The 24,000-nt window shown below is 43.5% G+C and overlaps 1 protein-coding gene across 1 annotated transcript in view; it reads right to left on the minus strand.

Annotated features, from left to right (window-relative positions):
- grin1b (glutamate receptor, ionotropic, N-methyl D-aspartate 1b) overlaps positions 1-24,000 on the minus strand; it is a 67,071-nt gene that overhangs the window by 28,878 nt on the left and 14,193 nt on the right. Inside the window, exons 4-10 of the mRNA XM_078285405.1 lie at positions 21,792-21,926; positions 18,380-18,556; positions 10,330-10,392; positions 9,155-9,252; positions 8,470-8,591; positions 4,874-5,048; positions 2,798-2,948 (exon numbers count right to left, since the gene is read on the minus strand). Coding sequence (XP_078141531.1) covers positions 2,798-2,948; positions 4,874-5,048; positions 8,470-8,591; positions 9,155-9,252; positions 10,330-10,392; positions 18,380-18,556; positions 21,792-21,926 — 921 coding nt within the window. The remainder of the gene's footprint in view (positions 1-2,797; positions 2,949-4,873; positions 5,049-8,469; positions 8,592-9,154; positions 9,253-10,329; positions 10,393-18,379; positions 18,557-21,791; positions 21,927-24,000) is intronic.

A 24,000-nucleotide genomic window follows, 5' to 3' on the forward strand; every position in this document is an offset into this window, starting at 1 on the left:
CACACTAACTAAATGACAGCATCAATACTGCATATGCATATTCATAGTTAATGAGGCAAGGGACACACACACACACACACACACCACGTCCTCCTGCGTGTGTGTGTGTGTGTGTGTGTGTGTGTGTGTGTGTGTGTGTCTTTACTCTACTGAAAGTCAGTGCAGGCTGCAGGTCTGCTGCTGTTGGAACGAACTGAGTTAACCTGACTCACATACTGTATGATAAAATAATAAGTCCGGTCCCACAGCAGCTTACAGAAACAGTGAAACAGTGAAACAGTGAAACAGTGAAACAGTGAAACAGTGAAACAGTGAAACAGCTTCCCACTGCGGCCCTGATGCAACATTCATTGGCTCTTCCATGACTTCATGATTCAGAGTTAAAGCTACAGTATAATCCTGCTGTTAAGTCTAGCAGCGGTCCAGCTTCCTATCTGTTTCTGCACACAGTCAGCATAGCTTTCCTCCCTTCATTCATTCTTGTCCAGTAGTGATGTAGTTCATAGTGATGTGGTTCATAGTGATGTGGTTCATAGTGATGTGGTTTGATAGTGATGTAGTTGATAGTGATGTAGTTGATAGTGATGTAGTTGATAGTGATGTAATTTGATAGTGATGTAGTTTGATAGTGATGTAGTTGATAGTGATGTCGTTTGATAGTGATGTTGTTTGATAGTGATGTAGTTCATAGTGATGTCGTTTGATAGTGATGTCGTTTAATAGTGATGTAATTCATAGTGATGTAGTTTGATAGTGATGTAGTTGATAGTGATGTAGTTCATAGTGATGTAGTTCATAGTGATGTAGTTCATAGTGATGTAGTTGATAGTGATGTCATTTGATAGTGATGTAGTTTGATAGTGATGTAGTTCATAGTGATGTAGTTGATAGTGATGTCATTTGATAGTGATGTAGTTTGATAGTGATGTAGTTGATAGTGATGTAGTTGATAGTGATGTCATTTGATAGTGATGTAGTTTGATAGTGATGTAGTTGATAGTGATGTATCTTAAGAGTGATGTAGTTTGATAGTGATGTAGTTGATAGTGATGTAGTTTGATAGTGATGTAGTTGATAGTGATGTAGTTTGATAGTGATGTAATTGATAGTGATGTAGTTTGATAGTGATGTAGCTTGAGAGTGATGTAGTTGAAAGTGATGTAGTTGATAGTGATGTAGTTGATAGTGATGTGGTTTGATAGTGATGTCGTTTGATAGTGATGTCGTTTAATAGTGATGTAATTCATAGTGATGTCATTTGATAGTGATGTAGTTGATAGTGATGTAGTTGATAGTGATGTTGTTTGATAGTGATGTAGTTTGATAGTGATGTAGTTCATAGTGATGTCGTTTAATAGTGATGTAATTCATAGTGATGTAGTTTGATAGTGATATAGTTGATAGTGATGTAGTTGATAGTGATGTTGTTTGATAGTGATGTAGTTTGATAGTGATGTAGCTTGAGAGTGATGTAGTTGATAGTGATGTAGTTTGATAGTGATGTAGCTTGAGAGTGATGTAGTTGATAGTGATGTAGCTTGAGTGATGTAGTTTGATAGTGATGTAATTGATAGTGATGTAGTTTGATAGTGATGTAGTTGATAGTGATGTTGCTTGAGAGTGATGTAGTTTGATAGTGATGTAATTATAGTGATGTAGTTTGATAGTGATGTAGTTGATAGTGATGTAATTGATAGTGATGTAGTTGATAGTGATGTTGCTTGAGAGTGATGTAGTTTGATAGTGATGTAATTATAGTGATGTAGTTTGATAGTGATGTAATTATAGTGATGTAGTTTGATAGTGATGTAGTTGATAGTGATGTAGTTTGATAGTGATGTAGTTGATAGTGATGTAGTTGATAGTGTAGTTGATGGTGATGTAGTTTGATAGTGATGTAGTTGATAGTGATGTAGTTGATAGTGATGTAGCTTGAGAGTGATGTAGCTTGAGAGTGATGTAGTTGACAGTGATGTAGTTTGAGAGTGATGTGGTTTGATAGTGATGTCGTTTGATAGTGATGTCGTTTAATAGTGATGTAATTCATAGTGATGTCATTTGATAGTGATGTAGTTGATAGTGATGTAGTTGATAGTGATGTTGTTTGATAGTGATGTAGTTTGATAGTGATGTAGTTCATAGTGATGTCGTTTAATAGTGATGTAATTCATAGTGATGTAGTTTGATAGTGATATAGTTGATAGTGATGTAGTTGATAGTGATGTTGTTTGATAGTGATGTAGTTTGATAGTGATGTAGCTTGAGAGTGATGTAGTTGATAGTGATGTAGTTTGATAGTGATGTAGCTTGAGAGTGATGTAGTTGATAGTGATGTAGCTTGAGTGATGTAGTTTGATAGTGATGTAATTGATAGTGATGTAGTTTGATAGTGATGTAGTTGATAGTGATGTTGCTTGAGAGTGATGTAGTTTGATAGTGATGTAATTATAGTGATGTAGTTTGATAGTGATGTAGTTGATAGTGATGTAGATTGATAGTGATGTAGTTGATAGTGATGTAGCTTGAGAGTGTAGTTGATGGTGATGTAGTTTGATAGTGATGTAGTTGATAGATGTAGTTGATAGTGATGTCGTTTCATAGTGATGTAGTTTGATAGTGATGTAGCTTGAGAGTGATGTAGCTTGAGAGTGATGTAGTTGATAGTGATGTAGTTGATAGTGATGTAGTTGACAGTGATGTAGTTTGACAGTGTAAACTCTTGAAGTCCATGGCCTGCACTGAAGCATCATGGTAAAAATCAGAATCAGATGAATCACAAAATGAAGGAGCATCGTACCTGCGATCCATTGAAGACTCCGACCTGGACGAGGCGGCCGGGTTTCTGCTGGTAGTTCAGGATGCTGTAGGTAGCGAAGCGCCGGTCGCCGTCGTCGTTAAACTCGATCCGCCCCGTCAGGCCGTCAGGGTACTTGGATGACATCAGCACCCTGGGGAGCCAATCAGAGAGCCGGAAACTCAGGGTCAGCGCTAGTTTCTGGATTGGTTTGTTTGTTGGTTTTAAAAGGAAGCCGCTCAGTGACTCCAATGTTAGAATTTCACAATAAGGATATCACTTCAAGAAGCAAAATAACCAAAATAACAAGCAGAACACACAATACGACGATAGAGTTTTAGATTTTAGGTGTTTGTACTTGGCAGTGATTATCAAGGAGAAATGTTCCTGTCAGTCTTGTTGTTTCCAGGCTGAACGTGTCACTGCTGTGACTTCTAGAGAGGCCAAGAGACTGAGGTGACATCATCAAACCATGACATCATCCCCCTGTGACATGATGTGAGCTGATGAGTTGGCTATATAGGTCAGATAGAGAGGAGAGGGGGCTCTGTTTATTATTGCAGCTCTGTCAGTCTAACAGATTAGTGAAGCCTCAGCTGTTCAGCTCTCCAGGCTGTTCTGCCTCCTGACAGCTAATAACCTGACTGCACAGGCGACTGTTACACTTGATTTAACTGTCATTCTACATTTAACTAATGTTAACTAGTGGTATAAGGTACTACATTGGTATGGTATTCAGTGGTATATACTGCTTGGTATGGGCATGGTTACTTTAAGACAGTGGGTTCTTTAACTGGGATCATCTCTAGTGAATTATAGTGAAATTAAACGATTTCTCATTTAGCTGGAGACCCCTGGAGGTCCCCAGACCGCACCTTGAGAACCACTGGTATAAGGCACGGCCTTGGTATGGTAACTAGTGATGTATCGTCGCTGTTGGAGACTTGTATTTCCACAATTTCAACTTTTCATGAACTAAGACAAACAGACATGTTTTCAGCCTGACCACTGTTTGTGTCCAGCTGGTTTGGAAAAGGTTTCATCAGACCCGGAGAATTCTCTGAACCCACAGAGCCTGGACTCTGAAGCTAAAACATGAAAATCAACAAAATTGGAGCCTTGGTATGGTGACCAGTTTTATATGGTACTAACCTTGGTATAGTAACCAGTGGTGTAAGGTACAAGCCTTAAGGCACAGTTGAACTAGCATGAACCTACGTGGAAATTCGCTTCTCTTTCCATTGATGTCAGTTGAAAACCATGTGAAGTACTTTGCCTTCGCACAGAGTTCAACTTTGACCTGCGAATTCTCACACTTTTATTTTGACGACCTAATCCTCTGCGATGCGTCGCATGTACTTCTGCTCCGGGGCAGGCGGTAGGTTTCTGTCTAGCTAGTGAGGTTTCAAGGTTTAAATCTATATAATGACTTGGGAAAATATCGATCAGACAGAAGAACTCCTCTGTCAGCAGGATATCTGCAGTAGGTGTTTGTTTCTGTAAAATAAACAAGACTAAACTAAAATATTGTCAGAGACGGCCGTGTGCCGTTCAGCGGCTCCTTGCCGACTGAGGAGAAAAAATAGAAAATAATATCTTTAGACTCCACAGTCTGTCAGATATTACAATACCGACTGAGTCAGGGTCGAAACTCTTTCCTGTTTGGTGTAAAAAAACAAACAACCTGCCGGAAACCAAAAAAACACTGAGCACATATCATCATTTCCTCTGTTTGGGTCGGACTTTATCGCAGTTGTTTTCACAGCAGAAAAGATTCACACCACGGTCCGATCGGAGGAGGACCAGGACGGACGATTTTTGGCGAACCTTTCGCAGGTTTTTGGTCTGAGTCCACATGCCGTGTTCACACCTGTCAAAATGATCTCAACTTAGAAAAACGTTTGTAAAGTACTGGCAGTAAAGCTCTGTCCTGTAACTAACCACCTTGATAATGAGGACTGACCCACCATGCGACCTCTGACCTGCGGTACTGACCATGCGACCTCTGACCTGCGGTACTGACCATGCGACCTCTGACCTGCGGTACTGACCATGCGACCTCTGACCTGTGGTACTGACCGTTTGAAAAGCGGCCCGGTCCTCCAGATGTTGGTGTTTCCCACGCAGCCGCGCGGCGGCTCGGTGATGTTCTCCTTCTCAAACAGCTCCTGCAGCGACTGGGCCACCACCGCCACCGCGTCGGCGATGTGCGCCGACTCATTCTTACCGTTTATCAGCTGGAGGCCCAGCAGGCCTGCACACACACACACACACACACACACACACACACACACACACACACACAGCAGAGAGAGACGTTACACAGAGAGACGTTACAGAGTGAAGGGAGAGCTTACACACACACACACACACACACACACACACAGCAAGGAGCTAGATAGGTTATCGTCTGAAAATCTTTCTCACACACAAATTAATTAGAAGTCACACACACACACACTCAAATTAATTTCAAAGATGTAATTAATATTAGGCTTCAGTGAAAATTATAAACACAGCGTGAAGGAATTTCTTTTTCATTTAAAGACACACGCACACACACACACACACACGCACACACGCACACACACACACACACACACACAGGGCTTCAGGCATCAGGCTAGTCAGTGCTGTATGTAGGTCGGTGTATAGCACTACTGAACTGCATGCTGGGAGTTCAACTCTGAAAAATCACAGCCCTTCGTCTCCCAGGACAAATGAAGCCACACTGGGACGTTCTGAATTGTGGTCTGGTGTTTTCCTTCAGCAGAAACCGCCACACTGTGGTGAAAACTAACATCCAGTTAGCTCCGTTAGCATTCCTCACTGAAATACTGGTACAGCTAGCTAGAATTCCTCACTGAAACTACTCAGTCCAACTAGCTAGCTTTATTTACTAAAACTATTGGGTACTACTAGCTAACATTACTTACTAAAATGACTGCATAGTAGCCTAATAGCTAACATTCCTAACTAAAACTACTGGTACTACTACTACTATTAAAGTACTGGGTACAACTAGCTAGCATTCCTTATTAAAACTACTGGGTACAACTAGCTAGCATTTCTCACTGAAACAAATGGGCACAGCCAGCTACTGTAACTTTCCTAATTGAATAATGGGCACAGCTAGCTAGTTTTCCTAATTGAAAATAATAGGCAGCACAGCTAGCTTTCCTAATTAAAAAGTGATGGGTACAGCTCGCCAACTTTTCTATTTGAAATGAATGCGTGCCACTAGCTAGCGATACCTATTTTTTTCAATGAGGAATGCTAACAATGCCAATAGGCTGTTCCTCCGTAAGCTAAAGCACCAATGAAGAAACTTTTTCCTCATAATGTGACAAGTGTCTGGTGAAGAAAAATAACATTAAAATCCATAATGTCACAGTATCGCTCTGCGGTTTCTTTTTGGGGAATGGTTTCAGAAATAACCCGTTCACAATTCCATCAAACCATAAATAATCCATCTGACCCTGATTATGTAAAAGCCTTTGAAACCTGTGGAGAGGTTCTGTGAGGCTGTCTGACCACGCTGGCTGTCATTAGACATCTCATCTCATCTGTAATCCCATTAAAAGGACAATCCACCTGGTTCTAGCATGGATTTTGGTTTTAAGATTTAAGAGTTTTGTGTTTGCTTGAACCCATGGTGTTGACCTCTTCAGTAGCCTACTGCAAATCTTTGGACGTGTCCACATGAGAAAAAATCCCTTCACTCTCCACTTATTTTTAGGAAGTGTCCCTGACCCGTGATCTCCTTACTATTTGCTGGTGATCTCGGATCTAAGCTACCGTTGATCTCAATGGAAGTCTCTCTGAACAAGGGATCTCAATATAAATATAAATGTACAGATTCCATGTCGAACCAGGTGGGTTTTTATGTTACTATAAAAGGCTTTAATCTGAAACTATTTCCTAAAAAGAGCCTCAAATCTCTCCAACAGAGACAAAATGGTTGGGGATTTTTTCAGAGTGCAGTCTTACTACACTTTTAAAAAAGGATGGATTATTTTTGACACATCTGTAGTTTGGGACAGACACAAAGATGTGTTGAAAATGACGCATCATTTTTAAGCGTGTAGAGGCTAGCCGGTGAGGATGCTTTCTGAAACAAAAATACCACAGCAGCAGCAGGAGGATCTGGTGGAGCAGGATGACCCAGCTAGCCAGACAACTGGAAACCACATCGCTCACACAGGATGATGTTTTGGCTTTGAGTTTGCAAAACTAAACCTGAATATTTGTTTATGGATAGTCAGTCAGTTTTACATATTAACTGATGATTACAATCTAAAAATTCAGAAGTTAATGTTTTTGATACTTTATTGAACCCTTGAGGGAACAAATGAATCTTTTCAGCTGCCTCCGCCCACAGGGAGGTTAGAGGTCAGAGGTCAGAGGTCAGCCACAGAGCTGGGAGGGACTCAGTGCCTTGCTCAAGGACACTTCAGCAGGGTAAAGCTTCATTTATGCTTGGTCACTCAACACTCTTGACAGTTGTCTCTTGACAAAAGCTGTGTCGCACGACGTCCCGCATTTACACCTTGGCAAAGATGTAGGCGATGGGTTCGGTCGTCTCCATGGTAACGAGACGCTGGCGGGTTTGTTTACATCTTCTGCAAATATGGTAGTGGCCGATGAAATAGCTGATCGAGGAAGAGGAGATTTTGAACCTTCGTCTTTTGATGTGAGGATATTTTCCCTTCTTCCGCCAGCCTTTCCTCTATTCCTTTCATGTTTGTCTTGGATTGTTTGTTTCCAAGGAAGCAAGAAGCGGTGAGCATTACCATGGCAACAAACTATCCAATCACACTGTGCAACAGTCCTCGACGGTGTCCGCGACATTACAAAAAGGTTCCCGGAGATTCAGTCATTTCTGTCGAGAGTGTCGAGCGACCAAGTGCAAATGAAGCTTGATGGAACCTGTCGACCATCCTGATGTCTTGTGGTTATCTGGCTGACTGGGTAACCTGCTGTCTGTAGTACCCCCCCACCCCCGGCAGACGCCATGTTGCAGTGGGTGGATCTTCTACTGACCAATGGGCGGAGCATCAGACAGGAAACAGGAAGCAGCGGCGGCATCTTACCAGTTTGTTCAGACACACTTCACTGTGGGGGGCGGTACTGCAGCAACACTGCCTGTCTGGCTACTCAGCCCCCCCCCCCCCACTGTCCAAACCCAATGCTGAACCCCCGCCCCCCCCTCCCATACCCCCCACCACCTGCCCCCCCCCCACCCCCATAGCAGCGCATGTTACTGGCTTGTCTACTGTAAGAACGGGCGGACGGGCGGGCGGACGACACACACTATAGAAATGAAACAAACAAAAAGATGTTAGACACATTTAAAGCCACACAGTTACAATGAGCAAGAAAGAAAACTCTGGTTTGGAACCTTTAAACATTTTTTTTTTTTTTTTTTTTTTCAGGATGTTTAAACGTTCAACCAGTCAGAAGGAACCAGAGAGAGAAACACCACAGGACGCTGAGAAGATAACTTGCTGTGATGAGGTTTAGCTTCCTTCATCAGAGACTACATCGCTATGACAGAGAGAGAGAGAGAGAGAGAGAGAGTCTGCCACACAGCTTGTGGCAGAGGAGGTGGAGGAGGGAGGAAGAGGAGGAGCGAGGAGGAGGAGGAGGAGGAGGAGGAGCAGGAGGTGACGTACCATCTGGAGCTTCACTCAGAGCTTTGCCGGTCATCTCTCTCTCTCCGACCAGCCAGACGTAACCAGAGCCGGTCATGTTGAGCTGACGGGCGGCTTTATACACCGCAGCAGCTTCATCCTCACTGCACACACACACACACGCACACACACACACACACACACACACACACACGCACACACACACACAAACAAAAGGGCAAAGTGATCTCTTCGGCTCAGTCTTTGAATGGTTTAGATCTTATCCAGGTGGTCTTGAATACCATGTTGCACCAGGTCCTTCTGTCCCACAGGGCTCCGTTCTTGGGCCTTTATTATTTAACCTGTACATGCTCCCACTGGGATGTATATTAACAAATATAACATTGGTTTCCACCAATATGCAGACGACACCCAATTGTATATATCACTGGCACCTGGCAACAGAGTCTTGATCAATTGTAGAGATGACATTATTTTAATATTAATTAATATTTTAACTTCTAGATCTTTTATTTACCCCTCTTTTACCCATTATGTTGGTTTTAAAATTTCTCTTGCTTTCAATATGGGCCATGCCCGGGTTTTTTTTGTCGTAATGTGCCTAATTTTTCTCCTGTCTTTTTTACTTAATATGTGAAGCACATTGCACTGCATTCTTTGTACGAAATGTGATGTTTGGTTTTATTATTATTATCATTAGACTGACCTGGCAGAGAGGATGATGACTCGAGCCTCCAGGTCTTTGGCCTCCAGCAGCAGAGCCGTCAGGTTGGTGTCCTGGCTGAACAACAGCACCTTCTCTGCCTGGAGCACCGCAGGGCAGGACGACAGGTCAGAGGGCAGGACGACAGGTCAGAGCGCAGGACGACAGGTCAGAGGGCAGGACGACAGGTAGCAGTGCAGGACGACAGGTCAGAGCGCAGGACGACAGGTCAGAGCGCAGGACGACAGGTCAGAGCGCAGGACGACAGGTCAGAGCGCAGGACGACAGGTCAGAGCGCAGGACGACAGGTAGCAGTGCAGGACGACAGGTTGCAGCGTAGGTCAGTGAGTCAACAAAACACCACAGGACACATCATAGGACACGCATCATTAGTTTTTAACCGTCAGAGCCCCTCCCCCTGCCCCTGCCCCTCCCCCGCCCCCAAAGCCTCAACCATGCTCCCTCTCACCCACGCCACCGGGGCAAAAAAATGGAGAAAAAACAAGTTTCCAAGATCTGCCGAACTGAAAGAAAAATCAAACTCGAAGCTTGAAAAAGGAGGAGGGGCAAAAAAGTTGTGCGTGGTGTGATGTCACATGCAAACTGAGGCGCTGTCAAGACTCCAACCAACCAGGGACGTGCATGTTAGAGAAGGAGCGCTGATGCAACCGCAAATCAAAAAAAAAAATAAAAAAAACGAGTGGAAGAAGAGGAAGGAGGAGGAAGAGGAGGAAGGCGGGTAGTAAGGGGGCAGGAGGAGGAGGAGGAGGAGGAGGAGGAGGAGGAGGAGGAGGAGGGGGAGGGGGGTCATTTCCCAGGGGGAGAAAAGAAAAGGAGGTTTGATGTTGCAGAGGAGTGAGAGGATCCTGGTGCTGCTCCGCCCTCAGACCTGCAGACAGAGCCGAGCCTCAGCCTGGCTGCATGCAACCTTCACATGGAAAAACTCAGGAGGAGGAGGAGGAGGAGGAGGAAGGGCGTCTCTCTTGGCTAGTGTAAACCCATTCGCGGTGTGTGGAAATCATAAAAAAAGAAAGAAAAGTAAAGGTGGAGAAAAGACGTGCCTCCAGGATAAGAGTCTATCTCTGGAGTTGGGTTGGATTTGGGCGGGCTGACTGGTGTTTGCTACTGGGCGAGCTCAGAGATTGGTTGGGCGGCGTGCATTGACCATGCAAGTATACCTTGGGTCCTCTCCTGAAGTCAAAGGACTGTTGGTCGAGGTTTTCATAGTTCCTGTTTTTAGTCTGATGGGTAATGTGCACAGAGAAAATATGCAGACACAGAAGAATATTATAGACAGTCAGAAATGGGGGCAGTAAAGCATTCCAACAAATCTCCACTTTTCTGCTTCAAATCAGGAGGCTGCAGGACGCTGGGGCACGCAAACACATCAGAGACACCTGTCTGTCTGTCTGCCTGTCTGTCTGTCTGTCTGCCTGCCTGTCTGTCTGCCTGTCTGTCTGTGTGGAGATGTAACCTTTACAGAGAACAAAGCTCTTGTCAGTTTCAGTGTATCTTTAGTTTGGAGCTAAATATAAACAGATCAGACCTGAGCTGTTATTTTTAGATCAGAGCTGGAGAACAGAGAGCTGCTGAGTGTCTGTCTGCCTGCCTGCCTGCCTGTCTGTCTGCCTGCCTGTCTGTCTGTCTGTCTGTCTGCCTGTCTGTCTGTCTGTCTGTCTGTCTGTCTGTCTGTCTGTCTGCCTGTCTGTCTGTCTGCCTGTCTGTCTGTCTGTCTGTCAGAGTGAAGCAGACAGGAAGTCTTCAGCATTAGAAAGCAGCAGCTCTGTTTTAGACTCCATCTCTGCTGAATGAGCATGTCCACCTGCACACCGACACAATACATCACTTCATGTTTCCTTACAACATTTCCTTGGTTCAGAGTAACGTGATTCCTCAGCCTGCTTCACATGGACTCATTTAATAATTCGTCTGTACGCTCCGTGTTGTTTGCTTGGTAAAAACAGCATCCAGGTTACTGCGTCCGGTGACCTTTGACCTCCGTAGTAAAAAGTGTCACCACGCTCCAATCAATGGAAAGACTGAGCAGACATCTGTTAAGTGGGTTCTGTTTAATCTGATTATGACCTTACTCCCATTAAGAGAATCAGATAAAGGAGTTTACATGGCAATCTCAGCAGAGTATTGTCTTAATCAGGTTAAAGGATAAGTGTATATATCTATATCTATATCTATATCTATATCTACAGTATATACAGATATATAGATATAGATATTCTGACAAACAGTTTGGACTCATTGCAGCAAGAGGCAGCGGAGCTTCAACTGACAGCTGACTGGAGACAATACTGTCTGTGGGTCCAACAACTACAGACAATACTGTCTGTGGGTCCAACAGCTACAGACAATACTGTCTGTGGGTCCAACAGCTACAGACAAGACTGTCTGTGGGTCCAACAGCTACAGACAATACTGTCTACAGGAGGAGGAGAGGAGTTATATAGAGGAAGTAAATCAATAAACTTATTCCTTTAATCAGATTAAGACTGAATTATTAGTGTGCAGGTGAACAGTCTGCTCTCTGGTCTCCGTCTCTCAGGGACAGTGGGTCCTCTCTCAGACTAAAACGTCTCTTCCTGCTCCTGGAAGGTGGTTTGGATAAAAGTGATCTGTTGTGATCTGGTGTGATCTGGAGTGATCTGGTGTGATCTGATGTGATCTGGTGTGATCTGTTGTGACCTGGTGTGATCTGGTGTGATCTGTTGTGATCTGGTGTGATCTGATGTGATCTGTGATCTGTTGTGATCTGTTGCGATCTGGTGTGATCTGTTGTGATCTGGTGTGATCTGTGATCTGTTGTGATCTGTTGTGATCTGTTGTGATCTGTTGTGATCTGGTGTGATCTGATGTGATCTGTGATCTGTTGTGATCTGTTGCGATCTGTGATCTGTTGTGATCTGTTGTGATCTGGTGTGATCTGTGATCTGTTGTGATCTGGTGTGATCTGTTGTGATCTGGTGTGATCTGTTGTGATCTGTTGTGATCTGGTGTGATCTGTCACAAACTCCCAGAACATCGTCACAGAGCTGCTCAGACACACAGCACACTGTCTGTCTGTCTGTCTGTCTGCCTGTCTGTCTGTCTGTCTGTCTGTCTGCCTGTCTGTCTGTCTGTCTGTCTGTCTGTCTGTCTGTCTGTCTGTCTGCCTGCCTGCCTGCCTGCCTGCCTGTCTGTCTGTCTGCCTGTCTGTCTGTCTGTAAACTTGACAGCTCCATGTAAACAGCACATTGTAAATAAGTAAATAATACATAAGTAAATAATAAATAAGTAAATAATAAGTAATGTAACATTCCAGACAGACTGGAGTTTGTTCACCTGCTTCAGCTGATGTGTTGTAATATTAATGTTGTGCTGTCTCACTGTTGACTGTTTTATTCCCTCTAATATTCATCATGAGCTTCATTCAGACGTTACAGCTGAACAGTGACGGAGCGTTTCAGATTCAGATTCAGGCTGCTCAGTATTGAGGATTTTTGCCTTCGCTTCATTTTTGCCTTTGTTTATTCAAAATGTTTTCTTCTTAGTTTTCCCATCAGTCTGGTGGAAGCTCTGTGCTGAGGCTGCTCCTTTAATTCAGTTTTGTTTCAGAAGATACAAACAAAAACTGAATCGGCAACTTTCCCTTGGGAACCAAAAATTAAATATACTTTACAAAATGAGAGTGATGGATGGTTATGACAGTCCGGGTCAGCAGTCTGCAGCTTTTCATCCAAACCATTTATTACACCAATAAACATAAATCAACACCTTCAACCAGACAGGAGGGACTAGTTAATACACTGAGCTGCTGTAGAGTCGGTTGGTTGGGATGAAAACTCTCTCTCTCTTTGCTTTATTCACACGGCGGATCAGACATGTGGTTTACCTCCGAGCAGAGAAGAGCAGCGCTGAGGGCCAAATTACCCACAATGCTCCAAATCAAAGGCTACAGTAACGCTAGCATCATGATGCTGATCCATAACGTTAGCTAATGTGAGCTGTCTTAGCTAATGTGAGCTGTCTTAGCTAATGTGAGCTGTCTTGGCTAATGTTAGCTGTCTTAGCTAATGTTAGCTGTCTTAGCTAATGTGAGCTGTCTTAGCTAATGTGAGCTGTCTTGGCTAATGTGAGCTGTCTTAGCTAATGTTAGCTGTCTTAGCTAATGTGAGCTGTCTTAGCTAACATTGGCTACTTCATGTTTTGCAACATTATATTTATCCCTGAACCAACTAGAATGAATTCTTGTTACCATCAGCATTAATAACATTTATATTTAGTATTAGTAACATACTAACATTATGCTTCTTATCCTTAGTGTTGCTTCTTTGACAGTCAGATTGTTTAGCATGTCTGCTAGCTAAAACTAGCGTTAGATGACTTAAAACCAATATTGTTAAAGCTAGTTGTCAGCTAACAGACGTAATTAGACCTTGTTGGTTTGGAGATAAATCTCATGCTAACATGTAGCAGCTGACTGCTAACATTAGCTTAACATTACAGACAGTCCAGTTCCTGCTCAGAGAAACTCTTCGTTTCCGTGGACTACAAGTTTTCACAACCTGATCTCACAGAACAATGTGAAATGAACACGACTTATTAACAGTAAATTACGTGTTGGTGGAACATAAAGTGTTAAAATGACGTGTTCCCAGCAGGAAGCGGTTAGGTGAAGGAGACACGACTGTAAACAGGAAGTAGTGTCACACTGAAGCAGCATGGCGGGGCGTGGAGGTCGGGATGGTGGAGTTTGCCTTTGATGCCGGCGACCACGGTTCGATTCCCAGCGTTTACAAAGGACATTTCAACTGAAAGTCACATTTTAATTTTTAACGTTTTTCTTATTTAACCATGACCAAACCATTTCCCTAACCGTAACCAAGTTGTTTTAGTTTCCTAAACTTAACCGTTAGCCAACCTTTGGAATGTAATTCAGTTCGTGGTGGAGAAATGTTATTTTCCCATAACACGTGTCCACAGCATGTAAATCGAACAGAGTTCGTGTTCATTTCACATATTTGTGTGAGATCATGTTGCTTTTTCGACCAGTTTTTTTTTTTTTGTCAGTGTACACAAATTAGCTAATTTGTCAAAAGGCAATTATGTAGTAATTATGTAATTATGTAAGAAATTCATTATTATTAGGTGAGCACTTTCCTGCTTGATTCCATCCTATCCCATTTCTGTTTTCCACGGCTCATCCAGAGAGCAGCGTGAGACGATAAATTCATGCTTTTAAAGCTCCACATCATGTAAAGCAGGACTCCCTCTCCTCTGTGATGATAAAGGAGTTGGATGTGTATCTAAACATGGTGAAAGTATCAAAACTAAATCCACACAATCCATATTAGAAAAGCGAGCCTCTAAACGAGCCGTTTGGACTTCCGTAACTTTGTGGCGTCACAAAGGTTCGCTCATTATCATTTCTGTAAGAAATAATAGACTAACAAAGTGTTTTTTTCAAAGCGGTCGAGCGGTCGTCATCGTTTATTACCGGAGAGTTTTCCCTACCTGTAGCCGCCGGGCCGCGGCGTCTCACGTTTCGCTCTCGAAACGGTTAGCCGATCGGAACGGAGGGTCGTTAATATTAATGAGCCTTAAAGACACGGAGACAGAAACGGCCTGTTCTTGGTAAGGCTCAGAGAGATGCTGGAAAATGAACGTGGAGAAATGGATTGAGAGTGTTTTTGGTTCATGACACCACACACACAGCTCTGAATGGACAGAAAGACACAAAATAAAACTCTGGACAGAGAGAATATGGACCTTTAAGGTAAATTGATGCAAAATGATTTATTGCTCTTATTTATTAATTTGCATGAATTGGCTTTAGGTATTCCCTCATGAAGGAGTTACCAGGACTCCTACTAAATCACATATGGCCGCAGTGTGAATAAAGCATGGATCATGATTGGACACACTGTTATCCAGCTGCAATCTATCTGTGGTTCACCTACACTACACACAGTCAGTGGATCCAGACAGACAGACAGCAAGTCAGACAGACAGTCAGTTTATCCATAATGCAGTGAGACAGCTGTGACAGAAGCAGGTTGATGATGTCATCAGAATGCTCCAAGAACCTTGTAGAAGGACGAACTGCCTAACCCTGTCTCACCTGCCAGATCACTGTGTGTGTGTGTGTGTGTGTGTGTGTGTGTGTGTGATGTGTGTGTGTGTGTGATGTGTTTGCGTGGCTCCAGCTCCCAGCTCCTTCATTGTGCTGTAGAGATGGAAGAACAGACAACAGACTGGAAATGAAGAACTAAAACTATGAGATGGAGAGACTGACAGACAGAGAGAGAAAGAGAGAGAAAGAGGGAGAACTAAAGGAAGAAGAGAAGAAAGGAGGAGAGGATCAGAGAAAATAATTTAATGTGAGAAAAGAAAAAGAGAAGACGTGAGGTAAAGAGAAGGAAAAGTGAAGAAAAGAAAAGAGTAAAGAGAAAAGAAGGGATAAGAGGGGAAAAGAAGAGAAATAAAAGAGAAGAAGAGATGAGAAGAAAAGCAGAACAGAAAAGAAATGTAAAGTAATGATGAAAGAGAAGCTGCTATGAAGCCTCTGGCAGAAAGAATATCAAAGCCAGGACAGATGGACGGATGATGGATGGATGGATGGAGAATGTGCAGATTGTAGTTTTTGTCCTACAAATATTTCTCGGAGGCAGAAATAATCTGATTGGTTGAGTTAAACCTTGGTGGGCGGAGCCAAAGAACCACCGTCTTTGTGAGCGAAGTTAGCTAACTGACAAATTTTAATGGCAAAGAAGAAATTCTGGTTAAAATAGAAATTAAAAATATAAATGTCATTCCTGTATGAACGGTTCCTGTTTGAGCCGCAGCAGCAGCAGTGGAACAGAGCGGCTCCTCCTGGAACCTCTCTGACATTTGGGGGAAGAGTCAATCGATCATCAATAAACCCCAAAACAGCAGAACAAAACAACTGCAACCTGGTTCTGAATGGACCTAAGTAGTGATGGGACGATATATCTCAATTCAATATATCTCAATACAAAACATGTCAGTCCGTCTGTCAGGAACATGAATGGTGATATCAGCTCCATGTTATTCTGCTGTCAGGAACATGAATGGTGATATCAGCTCCATGTTATTCTGCTGTCAGGAACATGAATGGTGATATCAGCTCCATGTTATTCTGCTGTAGTAATCACTAATGAGACTCTTGACCATCACAGTTTCACAAGCTCTCCATCCAAATTATATTATTGTCACTTTGTAATGACATTTTTAAATTGTTGTTTACATTCTAGCAGCCAATGGCATCGCTAGAAAGATTTGTGACTCAGAAATAAACAGAATTTTCCAGTCAGACTGAACTTTTATTGATCACATCGTATCCTGGTTGTATTGAATCCTGAACCTCAGATCAAGCAGGAGTCACATCAGGAGTCACATCAGGAGTCACATCAGGAGTCACAGCAGGAGTCACATCAGGAGTCACATCAGGAGTCACATCAGGAGTCACAGCAGGAGTCACATCAGGAGTCACAGCAGGAGTCACATCAGGAGTCACAGCAGGAGTCACATCAGGAGTCACAGCAGGAGTCACATCAGGAGTCACAGCAGGAGTCACATCAGGAGTCACATCAGGAGTCACAGCAGGAGTCGCATCAGGAGTCACATCAGGAGTCACAGCAGGAGTCACATCAGGAGTCACAGCAGGAGTCGCATCAGGAGTCGCAGCAGGAGTCGCATCAGGAGTCACAGCAGGAGTCGCATCAGGAGTCACAGCAGGAGTCACATCAGGAGTCACAGCAGGAGTCGCATCAGGAGTCACAGCAGGAGTCACATCAGGAGTCACAGCAGGAGTCGCATCAGGAGTCGCATCAGGAGTCACAGCAGGAGTCGCATCAGGAGTCGCATCAGGAGTCGCATCAGGAGTCACAGCAGGAGTCACATCAGGAGTCACAGCAGGAGTCGCAGCAGGAGTCGCAGCAGGAGTCACAGCAGGAGTCGCATCAGGAGTCACATCAGGAGTCACAGCAGGAGTCGCAGCAGGAGTCACAGCAGGAGTCGCAGCAGGAGTCACAGCAGGAGTCACAGCAGGAGTCACAGCAGGAGTCACAGCAGGAGTCACAGCAGGAGTCACATCAGGAGTCACAGCAGGTGAAGTCTTGTTGAGGCGGTGGGAGCGGAACAGGAAACTGGAACAGCAGTATTTTGTTGATCCAGGACTTTATCGATCAGACAAGTTCTTCAGTCTGAACCATCTTCTGACTGAATCGTGTGTCCATGTGAACACTGATGGGAGCTCGGCCCGTGGGTTCAGACAGAGGCACTGTGCTGCCATTCAAGCTGTATATCAGGTTTTTATTGGTCTGAGTCTCCAAAAGAAGCTTTTCTGCCTCCAAGGATTCATCTGGCTCAAAGCAAGACATCTTGAGCAGGAGACAGAAGGTAAAGACAGCAGACAGCCTGTCTTCACATTACAGGCAAATACTGATCGGTGCAGAGATCTGAGCGATGACAGCAGTGGAAACGAAGCAGCAGCGGCAGGATGAAGGAGCAGCTGACAGTTTAAATGAACAAACTGTTTAAATGTCTAACAGTGTTTGTTTGGATCAGCTGATGTGCTGCGATGCTACATGCTGACATGTTCTGTCTGAGCTAACACAGCTTCATAAGGTTAGCAGTTAGCTAACTAGCTTAGCTAGATAACTTAGTATGGTAGATTGTATTTTTTCAGTGCTAGGCTTCATAATATTAGCTTCCTCCTCTCTTGTCTTTTTCATTGAGCTTCAGTCTGATGTTACTTTAGCCAGAAAATCTTTGGCTCCGCCCACTGAGGTTTAACTCAACCAATCAGATTACTTCTGCCTCCAGAAACGTTTAACTAAAACTCCAATCTGAGATGGATTGAGGGATTCATAAAAAAACGACAGCAAGCTTAAACACACACAGACACACATGCATGCACAATTTGACACACTGACACAACACACACATACACACTCTCTGCCAGACACACACACTGACACACAACCACACAAACACATGCACACATTCACACACACAACACACACAATGACAGAAACACACACATACAACCTTATTATACAGACACACACACTAACACACAACACACTCAGAAAATCCGTCACACACTTCGTACAGTCTTCGTACTGACTGCCATGCGTGCGTGTGTGTGTGCGTGTGTGTGTGTGTGTGTGTGTGTGTGTGTGCGTGTGTGTGTGCGTGCGTGCGGAGCCTCACCTTGGTCTCTCTCTCCTCCAGCAGCGTCTCCAGTCTCTTCTGTGCGGCTCGCCCCTCATGGTCGTCGCTGACGATAAGGATGATGTGGTTCCACCTGAACTCCCGCATCATGTCGAACCAGACCTGAGCCTGGTGCGAGTAGGGAGGGACGGTCCGGAGGAAGGACAGGTGGATACTCTGGAGGGAGGGGGGGGGGTTAGCATGGAGCTACCATCACTCAACATAGTGTATGCTAAAGTGTTAGCATGGAGCTACTATCACTCAACATAGTGTACGCTAAAGTGTTAGCATGGAGCTACTATCACTCAACATAGTGTACGCTAAAGTGTTAGCATGGAGCTACTATCACTCAACATAGTGTACGCTAAAGTGTTAGCATGGAGCTACTATCACTCAACATAGTGTACGCTAAAGTGTTAGCATGGAGCTACTATCACTCAACATAGTGTACGCTAAAGTATTAGCATGGAGCTACTATCACTCAACATAGTGTACGCTAAAGTATTAGCATGGAGCTACTATCACTCAACATAGTGTACGCTAAAGTATTAGCATGGAGCTACTATCACTCAACATAGTGTACGCTAAAGTATTAGCATGGAGCTACTATAGATAAGAATGATGTGACGTTAAACAAAGTGCGATAAGTGTGAACAGTGTGATCAACATTTTCTGTGGTTGTTTTTTCTGTGTTTTATTAATTGATGTGAAATGTATTTGTTGTTGTTCATCACCCGAAACCTTTTCACATGTCAAACAGCTGCATGATCATTATAATTTAATTATCTGCAAGTCACAAAATGCTAACAAGCTAGCAAACTTCTGTTCAACAGAGGAGTCGTGTTGCATTCTGACACATTCTGAAAAAATATTTTAATGAACTTGCTGTTTGATAACTGTGAAAAGGTAACGACAAGCTATTTACAGCAGATAGGTTTCACATCAATTATCAGAACACAGAAAGAGCAACTTCAGAAAATGTTGATTTATTGTTTTGTTCATAGAAATTGAATGCAGTTTCACACTGTCCCGCACTTTGCAGGCGCGGCCCATCGCCATTCTGATCTATCACTCAGCATAGCGGATGCTAAAGTGTTAGCATGGAGCTACTATCACTCAGCATAGCGGATGCTAAAGTGTTAGCATGCAGCGTCGGAGCCAATGATGCACCGGGGACACATGGATGATTCTGGTGTGGACAATCTACCACCTGACTGGATCAACTTCATGTGTTCTCAGTAGCAGTCCGGTCTGACACACACCAGCCACAGCACACACACTCACACATTTCTCTCAGTTCTGGATCAGATTCAGTCAAAATGAAGATCAACAAAGTTTGTGCAGTTATTTATCAGGAAAGTTAAACTCAGCCCAGAGTCCAGAGGTAACAAGGTCACCAAGAAACAGATGATATAAATATGTATATATAATATAAATATGTCTTTAATAGAGCTGAGACACACTGAGACATGATGTGATGTATATTAACATGTCAGATCCTGCTGTCACAGAGTGGGAGTCTGCAGGGAAGTGAAAATATCAGACCAGAGAGGGCGAAGGTTTGAACTTATCCTGAGGTACACACACACACACACACACACACACACACACACACACACACACACACACACACAGCATCAGAGGGATCAAACGTTCAGCTCTGTTCTGCAGCTCTGGGCCTTATGGAGCCGCTTCAATAGATCTAAAAAATCTAAATATTCTAGCAATTTTGTAAATATTGTAAAAGTGTATATATATTTATAATGCTTCATGAAGATTTATGAACATTGTACAGTTAAAACACACATGTGACTGCTGAAAGTAAAACTAGGACACGCTAAGCTGCTTTCAATACTCTAAATACTGGAAAAAGAAAAATTTGCTGCATGCTAAGGACACATCCTAAATACCCTATCAATATTCTAAATATTGATAAAGAAAAATGTGCGAATGCTAGATCATTCTAAATAATCAATATTGCAAATATTCATAAATACATTTATATTAACAATTTCAATCCAAAGTCAGATCTCCACCATTTGATAAAACTGACAGTTAATCTGACAAATGGCTGCTGGTGTGAAAGTAAAGACAACTGAAAGCTTTTGCTTATTAAGTTTATTGATCATCTGTCATGAGTTTCTGAAATATTGACTGATAAATTTCAAAACTTCAAATTTTTCCAAAATAAATCTATCGTGTTGTGGAATGGAACCTGACATATTTGTGCTAATGGAACATTTTAAATATTTTATCAATATTCTAAATATTCTCAAATAAAATGCGGAGCAAATGGAGCGTTCTGATGTTCTGCAGTTAAAACAGATATGGGAGTGCTGCGATATTTTAGAACGAGGACACACGGAGCCGATAACTCTCTAAATATTCCATCAATATTCTAAACCTGAAGAGCTGAAGCTTCCTGAGATCAGAGACCCGGACCGAAGGTTCACTCTGAATATTCTACAACCTGCACTTAAAGCAGCCTGAAGCACACACAGAGCGACTAAAACATATATGACTGCTGGAGTTCTGACCTGTGTGTGTGTGTGTGTGTGTGTGTGTGTGTGTGTGTGTGTGTGTAAAAGGTGAAAACCTACCCTGTTTTCAAAGTACAGGCCAGTAAAAACATTTGATTATTATTTGTTATATTGTCAAAACCTCCATGAACCCTGACAAGTGATGGCAGGGTTCATGGCCCCCCCTCTGGCGGCCATCTTGGAGGTCCTCAGCTCTGTGAACAGCTGACTGTGTTTCTGTCGTCTCAACAGAACTGAACAGACGGTTAATTTCTGTCTGTTTCTGACTGAACTGATCATTTCATCACTGATCCATCTGATTGATTTAGTGTTTAGATAATGTCAGCTTGTTAGCTAGCTAACCATAGCATCTGGTCAGCTAACATCACTGTCTTGTTGTTAACACATCTGATTAGCACACTAGCTAACGTAGCTAGCAGCAGCTAGCGTTAGCGTGTTCACATTAACATCAGTGTGTTTGCCGGCTAGTTAGCTAGCTAACAGTTTGTTCAGGTTAACTGAGCTGACTCTTCTCAAGCTACAACTCAGAGTGTTTTGGAGTAGAGACTAGGGCTAAAGACAAGACAGTTTACTGTGTCACAGTAACCAAATCCACCTTATCACACTATTCACTTTTACTGAGAACGTTACTGAATGGATCTACAGCCACACCACAACAAGCTGACTCAGTTTATTAACTAACACACAGTTCTAATGTTCCTCCATCATGGAGACAGGCTGCTGCAGGTGACTTGATACCTGCAGCTCACCTGCCTGACTGATGAACATGATGATGATGATTATCATTTAGTGATGAAGAGGAGGGGGGGTACAGCAGCTGTAATAGCAAATAGAAGGATGACGACGATGATGGTGGAGGTGATGAAGGCTACCTTGTCAGAGTAGATGGACATGCGGGTCGTCAGGCCGACCACAGGGATGCGGTAGAAGCCGGCGGTGTAGGAGACGGGCGTCGGCGTCAGGTGGTCGTTGGACTGGGGGGGGTGGCTGACCAGGATGGCATACACCTGCAGCAGGAGAAGAAGAAGAAGAAGAAAAATAGCTTTACTCACAGATTTTATTGTAAAACACAGCTGTGGAAACCAGTTCCCTCTCGCTGCCTACTGCAGCTTTAAGCTTTTTCAATTTGATTGAATTTTCTTTTTTTCAAAAGCCACTTTTTAAAGTACTTTTACAAAGTAGTTAACCTGGACTGTACACACCTGGGAAAGAAAATGTTTTCTAATAATAACGAGATCTTCTCTAATTTTTCTCATGCTGAAGTTATTTTCTGATTCTCAGCTTCTTAACTCACAGGACTGAAACATTTCAGGAGAAATCTGAATCCATCTGTAACTGAAAAACACCAAAACACTTCAACATTATTCTGTTTTGTCTCATATCAAAAACTAGAATACAAGTCTCCATAATCACCATGATGTTTTAAAGACCAGGATGGAATAAATGTCTTTACCACACACACACACACACACACACACACACACACACACACGCACACACGCACACACACACACACACACACACACACACACACCCCAGGCTGTGTTATTGTGTGTGCTTAATGCAGTGATGGGAGTTATTCTCTCACACACACATGACCTGCTAATGTCACAGTAGATCTGATCTGGGTTCAGGCAGCAGCACGCCAGCGTCCTATTGGCTGTCACCTCATGATGTCATCAAAAGCAGAAGAGCCACACGGGCTAAAAACTGACCTTTGACCCCAAGAAGTCTGAACTGAACCCTCATCTTGACCAGGACGGAGTCGACTAACCAGGTCCACACACACACACACACACACACACACACACACACACACACACACACACACTATAACAGTGAAATAAAAGGTTCTGTACAGTGAACCCACTTCTGCAGAGTGAGAGAACAAGCCTGCAGGAAAATGCTTGTTGCAGCCCTTTGTCTGTGTGTGTGTGTGTGTGTGTGTGTGTGTGTGTGTGTGTGCATTATGTATGTGCGTAGACACACTCTCGCTCTCTGTTGCTTATCTCTATCTTTCTCTCATCACCGCTGGCTCTCTAATCCCTCCATCCCTCCACTGGGAGAGAGAGAGACAAAGAGAGAGAGAGAAAGAGAGAGGGAGAGAAAGAGAGAGAGAGAGAGACAAAGAGAGAGAGAGAGAGAGAGAGAGACAGGGAGTTTGTTAATCTCCTGTCCATCTCTCTCTGTGATTCTCTCTCTCTCTCTGTAACAAAGCAGCTGTCCAACACACCGACGCCATGTTGGCCTCATTTCCTCTACAAAGGAAACACGCACACTATAGAAGGATCCTACAAAGGAAACGCAGAAGGATCCTACAAAGGAAACGCAGAAGGATCCTACAAAGGAAACACACTATAGAAGGGTCCTACTGATCAGCTGGTGGTTCGGTGCCTTGCTCAAGGGCAGTAAGTATTACGTAAGCTGAGTCAGGCGGACTAGCAGAGACGCCTCCTGTCTCTGGTTTCATCCAAACTTCTCTCTATCCATCTCAGTTAACCAACGCTCTCCCTCGCTGTCAGAGAACCAATCAGAGCGAGCCGTCACTTCCCCTCTCTTCTCGCAGAACCAATCATCTAAGCGGTGGAGGGTTTAAACACGTCATCGGCCGTGTTAACTCCACATGCTGCTCAGACTGTCTCCAGCTGCTCCAGGCTGACTGACGGAGCGTCACTCTGCTGTTACAGCCATCTGTTTACTGTGACGTTTACGGTGATGTCACAGCTTCCTCATTACACTGACTCAGCAACCTGAATCCTTAACACACATCGGGTTTTCATTCTCCACCTGAACTCTGACATGAAGCTGATGACATCATTACGTCTGCATCACAGCATTTAGCATCAAACTGATCTAAGCTACATGAGGACCGGCTCTTTAAAGGAGGAAAAGCAGAAATATAATAGGTTTTTGTTTCAGTTGGTTGCTGTGTGCTTCATGGTGAGTTTCACCTCCTTTTCATTTTTCACCACATTACTGATTCTACCAGAAACTCAAACCGATCCAGATCAGACCAGCAGGCGTGCCGCAGCTTCTGTCACACCGCTCCAGAAAACCACAGAACAAAGTTTACTTGTGTAA

Source organism: Centroberyx gerrardi, chromosome 8 (genome assembly GCF_048128805.1).
Source record: "Centroberyx gerrardi isolate f3 chromosome 8, fCenGer3.hap1.cur.20231027, whole genome shotgun sequence".
In the NCBI taxonomy this organism is placed as follows: Eukaryota; Metazoa; Chordata; class Actinopteri; order Beryciformes; family Berycidae; genus Centroberyx; species Centroberyx gerrardi.